Source organism: Balaenoptera musculus, chromosome 13 (assembly GCF_009873245.2).
Source record: "Balaenoptera musculus isolate JJ_BM4_2016_0621 chromosome 13, mBalMus1.pri.v3, whole genome shotgun sequence".
NCBI classification, from domain to species: Eukaryota; Metazoa; Chordata; class Mammalia; order Artiodactyla; family Balaenopteridae; genus Balaenoptera; species Balaenoptera musculus.
In genome coordinates, this window is record NC_045797.1 from 43,947,464 (window position 1) to 43,963,444 (window position 15,981).

At 35.2% G+C, this 15,981-nt stretch overlaps 1 protein-coding gene across 3 annotated transcripts in view; it reads left to right on the top strand.

Annotated features, from left to right (window-relative positions):
- The window catches only part of RTN4 (reticulon 4), a 67,057-nt gene that overhangs the window by 11,951 nt on the left and 39,125 nt on the right, over positions 1 to 15,981 (top strand). The window contains exons 2-3 of one of the 3 annotated variants that reach the window (XM_036873389.1): positions 5,453 to 5,509; positions 6,197 to 8,593. The exons of 1 other annotated variant lie outside the window; for it this stretch is intronic. In XM_036873389.1, coding sequence (XP_036729284.1) covers positions 5,453 to 5,509; positions 6,197 to 8,593 — 2,454 coding nt within the window. The remainder of the gene's footprint in view (positions 1 to 5,452; positions 5,510 to 6,196; positions 8,594 to 15,981) is intronic. One more of the 3 variants, XM_036873390.1, reaches the window with a different exon arrangement.

Sequence of the window (15,981 nt, forward strand, 5' to 3'; positions counted from 1 at the left end):
GTCCAGTAATTTTTTATTTTATACTGCTTGTCATGGATGCGGTGATAGTTTTGTTCTGGAAGGCAATTGATTTGCTGGCAAATCACCTTGATCTTTTTAAGTCTTGATTTTAAAGTTAGGGTGGGTCTAGAGCAGTGGCTGGCTGACATTTTCCTTTAAGGGCAAAGTAGTAAATATTTTAGGCTTGTGGGTCCTGCAGGTTCTATCTTAACTACTCATCTTTGCTATTATAATGCAGAAGTAGCCATAGATAATACATCATATGAACGGACATGACTTTCTCCCAATACAACTTTGGCCCATGAGCCATGTTTTGCTGATTCTTGGTCTAGAGTATCCTTTACTTTAGGGTTATAGTAGTCCCACTCTTAAGGTGTACCTTTTCTGGAATCTCACTTTTATGCTTGGGGTGTTTATGAGATCTCTCCACTCTGACTGGCCAGAACTTTAGGTCAGGTCTTCCAGCACAGTCTGACCTCCAGAATATCCATTCAGCTCACAACTCTATATCATAGATTTGTCTGTTGGGTCTTGGTAAGTCTTGTGATCTATATGTGCAGCATTGTATTCAGCCAAAGGTTTAAAGGGAACATCTATCTAGATTTCTGGAGCTCCTTTTCTTTGAAGCTTTCCTTTGTATGTCACCCTGCCCCACAAATCCCAGACAAATCAACAGCTTCCTCTGCCCAGCAAGAGCGCAGTATCCTTGGGCTCCTCTGCCATGTGCTGTTGACAGAAAGTGCTTTCAGACAGAAAGCCAGGGCATTCCTCTGGTGTGCTTCCCTCTTCTCAGGAATTACTCTTCTGCATGTGGTCCAGTGTCTCAGGACAGTTGCTTCATATATTTTGCCCAGCTTTATAGTTGTTTATGTTGGAAGGGTTAGTGTGATAAAATTACTTTCATGGCTAGAAGCAGAGGTTCTTCTCTATGATTTTAAAGTGCAGTTTATTTTTCTTGTCTTATAAATTAGATATGATTTTACTGACCACTTATACTTTTTTTTTACAGTTTATTTTATTTATTTATTTATGTTTGGCTGCGTTGGGTCTTTGTTGCTGAGCGTGGGCTTTCTCTAGTTGCGGCGAGCGGGGGCTACTCTTCGTTGCGGTGCGCGGGCTTCTCATTGAGGTGGCTTCTCTTGTTGCGGAGCACGGGCTCTAGGCATGTGGGCTTTAGTAGTTGTGGCTCACGGGCTCTAGAGCGCAGGCTCAGTAGTTGTGGCGCACGGGCTTAGTTGCTCCGTGGCATGTGGGATCTTCCCGGACCAGCGCTGGAACCTGTGTCCCCTGCATTGGCAGGCGGATTCTTACCCACAGCGCCACCAGGGAAGCCCTGACCTTTTATACTTTTGGTTGATAAACAGGTTTTGAAATGAACGTGTCAAGGAAAATACTCGGTATAAGAGTGTGTGGACATTGGTGAGATTGTGATAGCATATATATATTTTTTGAATTGACCAGTAATAAATTCAAAACTGATAATGCCATTTTTACTTTCTTGAAAAGTGATTTACTAAAAAAAAAAAAAAATTTCTTCAGTGAACTTTAATTTTGCAACTGATTCTTGTGTGGTGGAAGTAATTAGCGTTCAAAGTTTGTAGCCCTGAGGCAATTAATCGAAACTTATATTCTAGTTTTAGGCTTAGGTAAGGAAAAGAATCTAGCATTAGGGCCAACATGAGGAATAGATCATTTGGAAATCTTTCATACTGTCATTATAAGTAGTTCAGTGATTCTATTCATTTTGCTGAGGGTAATAAGGAAATAAAAATATATATATGATTATAGTTTAAATTATTTTCTAGCTTTGTCATTAAGCTATGTGACTTTGAATAAGTTGCTTTATTCTCTGAGCTTAGGTGCCTGGAAATGTAGAAGATTAACAAAAATAATTTAAGAATGAGTATGTTTTACAAAGAGAGTTAGTGAGGCTGAATATGGTGAATTTGAGCATTAGTGGATGTCAGCATTCATATGCAGGAGGGGGAAGCATGGGTTTGATTAGGAAGAAGTTTATTTTGTTAGCATAGATGACATGTAAGGAGATGTTGAGATAAGTTTAGACAGTTAAATTGGGGCCATATAGTGCAGGGCCTTAATATATCTGACTAAGAATTTTTGGTGTAATTCAGTATGTAACTGGGAGCTTTTAAATGTTTTCGAGCAAGAAAAATATATAGAATTGTCCTTTTTGATGGCTGTAGAGGAGAGACGTAATAGAGTTCTGGCTTCCCTTTTGCCTATTTAGTGAAAACTTTTTTTTTTGTAATATGACATTATGTTTTTACTTAGTGTGGATATATATAATTAAGTCCTTAAGATTTATTGTTTCTTCTGGCTTTCTGTTCAAGTAGTACAAATGAGATTGATGACTAAGGTTTTAATTTCATTCAGTAGTTAGAATTTGGCATTATGAGTAGATCATAGAAAGAAGGGGAGTTGTTTACCTTTTTTGTAAGCCCAGTAATGTAAGTGTATGTGTAATGTATCTCAGTAATTCAGAACATTTTACTTTTTACTTAATGTAGGATCCCTTATTATAAAATAGTTTATTCACTTGTGAAAGTGAGGGTCTTTTGCAGAAAAAGGAAGATGAAAATCAGTAATTCTTTTTCAGAACAGGAAATAAATAATTTTTAGGTGTTTTAGCCTTAGAATTTGGTAGCTTTTGTGATATATAAGTATTGTTGATCAAAATTTTCTTTTGACATCATTAGTTTTATTAGTCATTTTCAAATTCTAAATTTATATAGTAAAGTCTAGAAAAGAAGTACTGCAGAGCGGTTAAAGAAAAGAGCATGGACTGGTAAACTATGGATTCAGTCTCAGATACATCACTTTTTTCAGTTTTGTGACTCTGGGGAAGTTACTTAGCCTTTTTATGCCTCTGTTTCCTCATCTGTGAAATCAAGATAACAGTAGTACTTATTTTACAGGGTGGTTTTGAGTATTAAAAGACCATGTGAAATAAATGTGCCTGGCCATCGTTAACATCTCTATAAATGTTGTTATATGGTGAAGTAAAAGCAAACAATCAGTTAAGTATTTTGGATAATTACAGGGTATTTGCTGGGTGACTGTTTATCTTGTTTCAGGAGCTCAAATTTATGGGGCTGATAAAGTAGGAATACGTAATTTATTATAGCACTTGTGCATAGGATACAGCCCATGAACTTGGGAGTTAGACCTATTCAAATCCTGGCTCTCTGGCCTCCTAGCTCTGTAACTTAGGGCAAATTGTTTCTTTTTTCCCCTTCCCTCCCTCACAACATTTTGAGGTAGTTACTCTTATTTTGCAAATGAGGAAATGAAGCACAGAAAGGCTAAGTAGTAACTTTCTCAGGGTTACACATTTATATTGTGTAATATGTGATGGATCTGGGGTTTGGACCCAGGCAGTTTGATCCCATGATTCATGATGGGCCTTAGTAGGAGTCCCTGAGCAACTCTCTTCTTGAAGGCAAAATGGTAATGACCTCTTCTGGATTTTTTTCTAAGTGCTTTTAGAAATGGAATACTTGTTTTGTGGCTAATTTTGGATTGAGTCTCATTTTACAAAATGAGGATTTTTTTTTTTTTTGGAAATTTGTGAATATTTCAACTACCAATTTGTAAACTTTCTCACTTGACCAAGTGCCAGGAATATAGTTTTTGCTATAAGAGAGATTCTGGTATTAGATAGGCATAAGGATATATTTTTTAAAAATACTTTAAAATTTTGGCACAGTTTTAGATATAGTTTGGTTTCCCTCTGATTTTAACATGTTTCTAGTTCACTTTCCAAGTAGACTGTCTCTGAATTAGTTGGCTTTTAACTATATTGTCTAGATGAAAAAGACAACCATTTTGTTAAGGATTTGCTTCCTTTTATTTAGGTGGAGCAGCTGTGTAATTATTTGGTTCTGCTCTTTGACCCCCAGATCTCAGTTTGTACAACATTATAATTCATTATTTTAGCTGAAAGAATTTTCAAATTGTCATTTTACAAATGAGAACTGTATAATTTAAGATTATATAACAAGTCATCTTTAAAAAGTGTGTACACATATGTGTACATTTTATAAAATCTCATAAGGCAGTGTGTCTTACTGGTTTGGATGAGTGGCCCATTCAACCTGTTGTTCTAGGTTATAGGAGACTCTTTTAAATGCATGTCATGGATTTCCCCTCTCCACCCCATCTAAGAATCCTTTAGATATGACATCATACTTAGTATGAATTTTAAATTTACGTGACATTATGAATTTAACTCTCCTATTCATCAAAAGGAATACCCTTGGAAGACAAGTTCCATGTTCATGATAGCCACATCTCTGATTTCTTTTTTTTTCTTCTATTAATCAGGCTTGTCTAGCTTGTTCTTCCAGATAGAAGTGTCCAAATTTATTAGGTCCTCTACACTAAAGGAATACCTCCTGTCGTCTCTCAGACTATTTCACATTGTCTTTTGCTAGAGCCCTTTCTCTAGTATAAACCCCAGAAGATCTTTAGCTCAAGATCTCCCAACTGCAGGTATGAAATGACATTGTACAAGGTTAATATACCAATATATAGTGTGTTAGTTGACTTGGGCTTCTATACCAAAATACCATAGACTAGGTGGCTTAAACAACAGAAATTTATTTCTTACAGTTCTGAAGGCTGGGAAGTCTTAATATCAAAATGTGGGCAAGTTAGGTTTCATTCTGAGGCCTCTTTTCTTGGCTTATAGGTTGCTGCCTTCAGTGTGCTCACATGATCTCTTCCTGTGACGATGGTCCCACCCTCATGACCTCATGTATTCCTAATTACTTCCGAAAGGCCCCATCTCCAAACAACACATTGAACCTTAGGGCTTGAACATAATGAATTTTAGGGGAAACACAAACATTCAATTTATAACATACAGCATATATTGGTTAAGAAAGTGAGCTCTGGAGTTGAATTGTCTGAGTCTCACTGCTTATCTGTTGAGTGAGTTACTTGTCTATCACTCTTTTTTTTTAAAATCTGTTAAATGAGATATTAACAGCAACACTTGTAACAGTAGAGTCATAAGGAGTAAAATGAGTTCTTGCATCATGTAAATCACTTAGAATAACAAGTAGAGAATATGCATGATTTTCTGAAAGTGTTCTAAATTGAACATATACCAATAAAAAAAGATAAGAAGATTAGTATATTAAAGCCACTTTGGTTCATGAAGTTTCTTTAACATAAACATGTTATTGCCTCTTGAAAAATGATAGGTTCTATAGATATCATTTAATCAATTTTATAATATATATTATAATTTAATCTGGATTAATGATACTACTAATGGTACTACTTTTTCCTTTCCATCATGGCTTTTTCTCTGTAGATAAAATTTTGTGTTAACTCATTACAAACTGAACCCCTTGCTTGTTCCTCTTTAGTCTCCTTCCAACTCTGTCTTTATTTCTGCTGAGGTTATATTCTATTTGTTTTTCAGATGAGACACTTTTTGCTCTTCCTGCTGCATCTGAGCCTGTGATACACTCCTCTGCAGGCAAGTTCTTTCTGCTAGCCTTTTATCCTCTGTGTATTCTAACTTTAATTCTTTAGTTATGTTCACTCTATGCTTAGTAGTTTGAATTTACCAAAAATAAGCATGGTTCCAAGAATGTTTGTCTACTGACCAAGTTGAAATTTGCATTTTATATGCTGTGTCCAAGAGAGAAATGGGCAGAAACCTAATTAATAACTGGAAATGTATAAGGAATTCTTGGCCCTTTGATTTATGTTTACATATTGACTAGTCATTTTTTCCAAATACAGTTTATTTGCTTATAGCTGACAGACTTTCATAGAAAAGAATGTCAGCCTATGACAGTTAATTATCCAGTGCCCTTCTTATGCTGTCACTCAAACTCTCTTCTCAAATAATCCTCATTTCTTCCTCTGAGACTAGTTAGAAGTAGCTTTTCTCAGTTAATTGTACGTGAGGTTTTTCTCAGACTTGATGTCTTTGCATAGTATCTAATAGCCTCTTTAGCCATGCACATGTTTTTTGACAATAGCTTTAATTTTTCAATTATGATTCAGTCTACTTGATTATTGTTTATTAACTAAATGTTATTAGCATTTTAGTTAACAGTAAGTCTTTACTAACAGTATTTTTGAATCTGTCATAAAACTTGCATTAAATCTGAGAACGCTGGCATTCTCTAACTTTCCTTTCTGTCCATGGTCACAGACAAAATTATGGATTGGAAGGAGCAGCCAGGTAACACTGTTTCTGCTGGTCAAGAGGATTTTCCATCTGTCCTGCTTGAAACTGCTGCTTCTCTTCCTTCTTTAGCTCCTCTCTCAGCTGCTTCTTTTAAACAACATGAATACCTTGGTAATTTACCAGCAGTACTACCTACCGAAGGAACACTTCGAGAAATTTCAGATGAAGCTTCTAAAGAATTCTCAGAGAAGGCAAAAAAACCATTTGTAGACAGAGATTTACCAGAGTTTTCAGAATTGGAATACTCAGAAATGGGATCATCATTCAGTGGCTCTCCAAGAGCAGAATCTGCCATAACAGTAGCAAATCCTAGGGAAGAAATAATTGTGAAGAATAAAGATGAAGAAGAGGACTTAGTTAGTAATAACATCCTTCGTACTCAGCAAGAGTTACCTATAGTCCTTACCAAATCAGTTAAAGAAGAGGATAGAGTTATGTCTCCAGAAAAAACAAAAGACAGTTTTAATGAAAAGGGAATTGTAGCAGAAGCTCCTCTGAGGGAGGAATATGCAGACTTCAAACCATTTGAGCGAGTATGGGAAGTAAAAGATACCTATAAGCAAGATAGTGATGTTTTGGCCGCAGGAGGTAATATAGAGAGCAAATTGGAAGGTAAAGTGGATAAGAAACGTTTTTCAGATAGCCTTGAACAAACAAATCATGAAAAAGATAGTGAAAGCAGTAATGATGATACTTCATTTCCTAGTACACCAGAAGCTATAAAAGATGGTTCAGGAGCATATATCACATGTGCTCCCTTTAACCCTTCAGCAAACATTTTTCCCTTGTTGGAAGATCATACTTCAGAAAATAAGACAGATGAAAAAAAAATAGAAGAAAAAAAGGCCCAAATTGTAACAGAGAAGAATGCTAGTGCCAAAACATCAAATCTTTTCCTTGTGGCAACACAGGATTCTAAGACAGATTATGACACAACAGATCATTTATCAGAGGTGACTGAGGAAGTAGTGGCAAACATGCCTGAAGGTCTAACCCCAGATTTAGTACAGGAAGCATGTGAAAGTGAGTTGAGTGAAGCTACAGGTACAAAAATTGCCTTCGAAACAAAAATGGACTTGGTTCAAACTTCAGAAGCTATGCAGGAGTCACTTTACCCTGTAGCACAGCTTTGCCCATCCTTTGAAGAATCTGAAGCTACTCCTTCACCAGTTTTGCCTGACATTGTCATGGAAGCACCATTAAATTCTATAGTTCCTAGTGCTGGTGCTTCTGCAGTGCAGGTCAGTTCATCACCATTAGAAGCTCCTCCTTCGGTTAATTATGAAAGCATAAAACTTGAGCCTGAAAATCCCCCACCATATGAAGAGGCCATGAATGTATCACTAAAAAAAGTATCAGGAATGAATGAAGAAATTAAAGAGCCTGAAAGTATTAGTGTAGCTGTTCAAGAAACAGAAGCTCCTTATATATCTATTGCATGTGATTTAATTAAAGAAACAAAGCTCTCTACTGAACCAACTCCAGATTTCTCTAGTTATTCAGAAATAGCAAAAGTTGCACAGCTGGTGCCCACTCATTCTGAGCTAGTTGAAGATTCCTCACCTGATTCTGAACCAGTTGACTTGTTTAGTGATGATTCAATTCCTGAAGTTCCACAAAAACAAGATGAAGCAGTGATACTTGTAAAAGAAAATCTCCTTGAAACTTCATCTGAATCAATGATAGAACATGAAAATAAGGAAAAACTCAGTGCTTCACCACCACCTGAGGGGGGAAAGCCGTATTTGGAATCTTTTCAGCCCAATTTAGATACCACAAAAGATACCTTATCATCTAATGAAGTTTCAACATTGATCCAAAAGGAGAAAATTCCTTTGCAGATGGAGGAGCTCAACACTGCAGTTTATTCAAATGATGGCTTATTTATTGTTAAGGAAGCAAAAATAAGAGAGAGTGAAACATTTTCAGATTCATCTCCAATTGAGATTATAGATGAGTTCCCTACATTTGTCAGTTCTAAAACAGATTATTCTCCTACATTAGCCAGGGAATACACTGACCTAGAAATATCCTACAAAAGTGAAGTTGCTAGTGTCCAGGATGGAGCTGGGTCGTTGCCTTGCTCAGAATTACCCCATGACGTTTCTGTCAAGAGTGTACAGCCTAAAGATGAAGAAGAAGTTCATGTCCCAGATGAGTTCTCCAAAGATAGGGCTGATATTTCAAAGGTGCCCTTACTGCCTCCAGATGTTTCTGCTTTGGATGCTCAAACAGGGATAGGCAGTATAGTTAAACCCAAAGTTCTTGTGAAAGAAGCTGAGAAAAAACTTCCTTCTGATACAGAAAAAGAGCACAGACCACCATCTGCTATATTTTCAGCAGAGCTGAGTAAAACTTCAGGTAATCAATCCAAACATTATTTTGTGCTTTCTTGCCACCTTTTGACCTATGGAACATTCTACTACATTTTGTGTAGTATGTTACATTTATAGTGTCTGATATATCACATTGATAAGAATTCTTTTTACTGTCTCAGTTTAAGATTTTAGTGCTTTTTCTAGCCCTCTTGCACTCATCATGCACCCTTGCTCTTAACTTTTCCACACAATTATTTGTTGGTCATTTTTATATTGCACCATGGAACTAGAAAAAACTTTTTTTAGAATTGGCTTCAATGTCTGTTCCCTTCTTTTCTTTTGCTTTAGTGTTTCCTGATAGCATGAAGAGCAAGAGGTATTCAAACAAAATATTTTCAGATGTGTTTACTTTTGTTTTCCCAGAAGTATCTTCATTTTAAAATTTTGACAAACATATCTGTTACCTGTTTCTAATCTTTCAATATAATGGAATAATTTCCAGTAAAAGGTATAAAGTTAAGCATATTGAGTATTAGACGTTTTGTTGAAAAGTATAAATTGGGTATGCTATTTTTAATTCTCCTGAAAAGTGCTAATTCTTATTTTTTTGACTCTACACTTCCCACATATCTGATTTGTGTAAAGTGATTTGTACATGTGTTTTTTATTTAGCATTCTAATTTAGATGATGACTGTGTATTTACTGAATATCCTTATGCACTGGAGATAGGTAGTACTGGTGGCAGAGACCAGTTTAGAGTTGCTGTAATTGAAGAAAGAGGAAATTATGAACATAAGGCAATGGGATGAGCATGGAGACATAGTACTTAGTGTTTGATTGGAATTGGACATGAAGGTTAAGGGGAGGAGTTAAAGCTTACTCCAGGAAACCTGGGTTTCTTGTATGTGCAAATACATGGCAGTATGAGAAACTGAGTTAGGCAACATGAGAAAATAAAGTGGGAGAAAATAAAAAACTCAGTTTTGAATATGTTGTAATTAAGGTACCTATGAGACATCCAAGAATGATGGATATTAAACATGAAGCTCTTGAGAGAGACCTTGAATGTATGTGTGTATTTACCATGGGCTCAGAGATTGTAATTAAAGCCACAGACATCAACTAGGGGGAGCCGAGGGAAGAGGAAGATTTAAAGTTGGAGGAACTGATCAACATTATCAAATACTAGAGAGCTCAGTTAAGATAAGGATTGAGAATTTGTCAGAAGGGAGGGAAGGTGTTATAATGGTAATCCCTGTTCTCAAATGGTTAACGGTTTTCTACATCCTTGATTATGATATATTTAGGTGTTTTTTAAAATTTTTCTGATTCTTATTACTGAATCAGATTCAGTAAGTCTGATTCTTATTCTTATTTAAACATGAAAGTATTGATAAGTATTAAATAATAAATAAAACTTGCTCAGATAATTTATTATCTCCAGTTTGTTCTCCTTGTTTTCTTAAAATGACATTTGTAGGCAGAATTCAATTTTAATTTTGGGAAGAAAGGCTGATTTTGTAAGGGAGATGAGCAAGGTATTATTGATGCAGACATTGATGCCTTATTGATATTTTTGGATAAAATTTGTTATGGGAAAAAGGAATACTAGTCTTCTCCCTTGATAAGGATATTTTATCAAACTGTATTCTTTTTTTTTTTTTGGCCACGCCATGTGGCTTGTGGGAGCTTAGTTCCCCAACCAGGGATTGAACCCAGGTCACAGCAGTGAAAGCACCGAGGTCTAACTACTGGACCACCAGGGAATTCTGTCAAACTGTATTCTTAACAATGAAATGTAAATACTGATTTTTCTCAGTTCATAATTATGAACATTCATTCTGTTTTTTCTTTCACTGTACGTCATTATTTAGAGGCTCAACGTTTCATATGTTTTTATTTACTTTTAAAAAAATTTGTGGCTAAAGATTTATGCTTTTAGTACCCTGATGGTTTCCATTTTTATTTAAAATACATTATGATTATCACTGACACTTTAATTTTTCACTTTCCACTCATTTTGAATATAAATGTATAAGTTACAATATTCTAATAATTGCTTAAATTTATACTACTAAATATAGACCCAGTTAGTGAAACTTATGAAAAGAATAGTTAATTGATAGGCAGCACTACCAGATGACAGTTGAAATGTTTTTCTCAGAGGATGCATGGAAGTCCCAGTTTGGCATAGAATGACAGTTTAGGGATATAAGTGTATGATTGGAAGTGGAAGATCATCAACACACACTAAGGGCATAGAGAGGCTGTCTCTACCTTGGAATATTAGGAATGGCTTCACAAAGAGATGCTTCTATAAAAGCTACAGTTAGCAAATGTGAGTAAACACATAGACCTGTTCATTTATATAAATATAATAAAAGTTTTCCAGATTCTGTTTTGGTATTTTTGGGGCAGGTATATATGTGTGGGTATTATGGTCAGTATGTAGAAACTGAAGCTATTCAAGCTAGTCACTTGAAGCTAGGGACACAGATGGATTTGAGACTGGCCATGGGTGACTCAGTGAAAAGAAACATTCAGGTTTATTCAGAACTAAACTGAAAAACCAATCTATGCTAAAGGAGGGTTTATGATACATTGGATGCTAAATTTTCTCTGACTGGAATTAAGCAGAATTTTTTTAAAACTTATGGTCTCATTTAGAGAGTTTCTTTTAAGAAAAGGATGATTGCTTTTTAAAAATTAACTTTCATTTGGAAATAAGTTCAAACTTAAAAACAATTGCAAAAATAAAAGTAGTACAAAGAATGTCTTATACTCTTCATCTAAATTTACCTACTAACATTTCTCCACTTACGTTATTATTTATGATCTCTCTTTTTATAGATAACTAGACAATGGATACATAGATACAGTATATCCTTTTTTTCCCTGAACCATTTGAGACTAAGTTATATACATTCGGTTTTATCCCTAAATACTTTAAAAAGGGATATTCTCTTATATAACCTCAGTACAGCTATAACTTTGTAAATTTTACATTCATACAATACTTTTTTCTAATCTACCATCCATATTCTAGTTGTGTTAGTTGACCTAATAATGTTCTTTGTAGTGTCCTCTACTATAAGGTCCAGTCTAGTGCCAGGTTTTGCATTTAGTTATGTTACCTTTGGCTCCTTTAATCTGGGACATTTCCAGTCTTTATCTCTTATGATTGTAACATTTTTAAAGGACACAGGCCGTTTCCCTTCTTCCTTTTTAGTAGAAAGTTCCTTGTTTTGCATTTGTCTAATGTTTCTTAGTGATTAGATTGAGTTTGTAGATTCATGGCCAAAATGAAGATAATGTAGTGCCCCTCTCATAGCAATTTGGAGGTACCTACTATCCATCAGTCCCTCATTGATGAGGTTTAATTTACACCATCTGGTCAAGGTGGTTCCTGATTTCCTTATTGTATAATTACTATCTTTCTTCCTTCCTGACAACTAATAAGCAGTCTGATGGGTGACACTTCAAGACCGTGTAAATATCCTGCCCTCTATCAAAATTCCCTCCCTAGATTTAGTATCTATTGATGATTCTTGATTGATTTATTCTTTACCATTAAGTTTGCAAAAGATGATTTTTCAGTTCTAATGCTTCCTCCACATTTATCCATCAACCCTGGCATTCTACTCTTAGCAAGAGCTCTCCTTTTCCATTAACTAACTAATTAATTATCAGTATGGATTCATGAATTTCTCTTTTCCCCCCAATGGTTTATAATTCATTACTGTACTTAATTATTTTGGTTGTCAATTGCCACAGATTTGGAGGGCTCCCCTTCAAATTGGCTCAAGGACATGCAGCTGTCCTTTTTTTTTTTTTTTGAGTGGAGAAGGAAGCACTTCTTACTTTCTAGCATAACGAAATGTTGTAGGCTCATCTTTTGCCCACTGTGTCCCAGCCCTGAAGTCAGCAGTTTCTCCAAGGATCCCTGATTCCTTTCAGTGATCAAGAGCTGGATGCTAATTGTACTTTGCTCCTGTGGGGTCTTTCCATTTTAGCCCTTTCAGTGGGCCGAGGTAGGAAGTACTTGTATACATACATGCAAATAAACATACACATATTTATGAAATCATGTGTTTACGTAGATACCTCCAAATCCAAAACATTCCCAGAGGACTATTTCTTTCTTCCCTCATTTCACATTTGTATGTTCCTTCTATAGTGAGAACGTGGCTTCTAACACTACCAATACATTTATTAATTTGTTTAATCCTTGAGTACACCTAAAATAGTTTTAGAATGTTTTATAATATCATTATAATAAACATAAAGGGTTCAGGATTATTTTTCAAATCCACCTCCCTCAACCCTGCCCAGGTTACTCGGATTAGTTTTATTTTCCCTTTTCCTTCTACCTTCCCCCACCTTCAGTGTGGTTATAATACTCATTTGAAATAAAGTTAGATTTGTTTCAGTTTGCTTTCAGTTTTAGGTTTTCTTTCTCTCTATTTAGGACATTTTTAAATTAAGAATTTTGAAAGGCTGAGAAAAGAAGCTGAATTCTTTGCATTTTACCTGGAAAGGGGAGACTACCATTTATGGGAAATCTTTTAAGCACCAAGCACTTTCACATAGTCATCTCATTTAGTCTTCACCATAATCTAAAAGAAGGAATCATTTCATGGATGACAAAACCTAAATCTAGGGATGTTAAGAAACTTTACCGAGGTTGCATAGCCAATTAGGTAGTAAGCACAATACTTTTGAGCTTCTATTGTGTTCCAGACATTGGGCTAACTTTTTTTTTTAATTTTTATTGGCGTCTAGTTGATTTACAATGTTGTGTTTCAGGTGTACAGCTAAGTGAATCAGTTACACATATACATATATCCACTCTTTTTTAGATTCTTTTCCCATATGGGTCACTGCAGAGTATTGAGTAGAATTCCCTGTGCTATACAGTAGGTCCTTATTAGTTATCTATTTTACATATGGTAGTGTGTATATGTCAGTCCCAATCTCTCAATTTATCCCTCCCCCCCCCACCCCTTACACTCTGGTAACCATAAGTTTGTTTCCTACATCTGTGACTCTATTTCTGTTTTGTAAATAATTTGTACCATTTTTTTTGGTTAGATCACATATAAGCGATATCATATGATATTTGTCTTTTTCTGTGTGACTTCACTCAGTATGATAATCTCTAGGTCCATCCATGTTTCTGCAAATGGCATTATTTTGTCCTTTTTTATGGCTGAGTAATATTCCATTGTATATGTGTACCACATCTTCTTTATCCACTCCTCTGTCGATGGACATTTAGGTTGCTTCCATGTATGGCTATTGTAAATGGTGCTGCAATGAACGTTGGGGTGCATGTGTCTTTTCGAATTACAGTTTTCTCCGGATATATGCCCAGGAGTGGGATTGCTGGATCATATGTTAGTTCTATATTTAGTTTTTTAAGGAACCTACATACTGTTCTCCATAATGGTTGTACCAGTTTACTTTCCCACCAACAGTGTAGGAGGGTTCCCTTTTCTCCACACCCTCCCCAGCATTTATTGTTTGTAGTTTTTTTGATGATGGCATTCTGACTGGTGTGATGTGATACCTCATTGTAGTTCTGATTTGCATTTCTTTAATAATTAGTATTGTTGATCATCTTTTCATGTGCTTTTTGCCATCTGTATGTCTTCTTTGGAGAAATGTCTATTTAGATCTTCCGCCCATTTTTTGATTGTGGTGTTTGTTTTTTTGATGTTGAGCTGCATAAGCTGTTTATATATTTTGGAGATTAATCCTTTGTTGGTTGGTTTGTTTGTAAATATTTTCTCTCATTCTGTGGGGTGTCTTTGTTTTATTTATGGTTTCCTTTGCTGTGCAAAAACTTTTAAGTTTCATTAGGTTTCATTTGTTTATTTTTGTTTTTATTTTCATTAGGAGGTGAATCAAAAAAGATCTTGCTGCGATTTATGTCAGAGAGTGTTCTGCCTATGTTTTCCTCTAAGAGTTTTATAGTTTCTGGCCTTGCATTTAGCTCTTTAATCCATCTTGAGTTTATTTTTGTGTATGGTGTTAGAGAGTGTTCTAATTTGATTCTTTTATATGTGGCTGTCCAGTTTTCCCAGCACCACTTATTGAAGAGACTGTCTTTTCTGTATATTCTTGCCTCCTTTGTCATAGATTAGTTGACTTTCTTATTTATATTAGTTCTTACCCGATTCTACAAAGGAGATATTTTTTCCGACAAGTGAAGAACTGGGATGTGACCTAGGTTTTGTCCCCTTCACAGTTTTGGAGCAAGCAGTTATTGTCTAAATAGCAGACAACCAGGGTGCTGCTGCTTTTATTACATACCTATTGTGTTGGGGGCATTAACCAATGCAAGGCATTTTAAAAACGTCAGGAACATTGGTTACTGTGTACATTTTCTCATGTGGTCTTCTATAAGTAGGGATATTAGAATGAGGGTAACATTCTGTTGCTTCCATGTGGAGACTGAATAACCCTATTGTGCTGGACAACTGCTGTCTTTTTTGTTGGTGGGTCATTGGTGAAGAAAGGTGCTAATGTCTCCCATCCAAACCACTGAGATCTTGACTTAATGATAGTGATTGCTTAATACATGTTGTTGGTTGCTTAGTTTGCCACTAGTGCACAGAACGTTTTAAGTTCATAATCATAGTATAGATTGTGTTTTGCTGACCTGTTGTAACTATTGGTGAGTGAAGTGTAAACCAACCAGAAGTTAATTATTCATTATACTTAAAGTATGTGCTTTCCAGGAATAACCAAATAGTATTGCCGTAATAAAGAACTTGCTGAAAAATGGCCCATTTATCTAGGTAAAGAATTAAAAATTAATCCTTTGCCAATTTATAGATACTTCTTAAATGTGTTCATGAATAAGAACTTTCTTTTGATGATGTTTATAACTTAAAACATTTTTCTTATATTAATTTTAAAAATTGATTATATAGCTTTTGGGCTTTCTCAGTAAAGCATTATAGATATTAAGTATTTTGGTAAAATACATTTTTAGTGAGCATATATAGGATGCTTCTTGAATATTATTAGTTGGATTTTGATTAGGACAGTGAGCAGTTAATCTGATGAAAGTAGAAATTTAAGTACCCTGAAAAATGAAAATGTTTAATCTAACACATTGAGTAGAATTATCTTTAACTGGAAGGCTTTGAGTAAATATAAGTGTAGCCAAATTAGAAACTGACTTATTAATAAGGAAATGATTATATTTACGTAAATGTTTGACATTATCAAATTAGTGTGGATTTATTTAGTGCTTACCGTGGGTCCAATACAGATTGAAAATAAATATGAAATATGAACCTTTATAAAAGATAGATATTGCTGCATATAATATGGTTGAAAGAACTTCATCTTGGGCATCTTACACACCTAAGATCTAATCCTGGCTTTATTACCGATTAGCTGTATGACCCTGGGCAGAT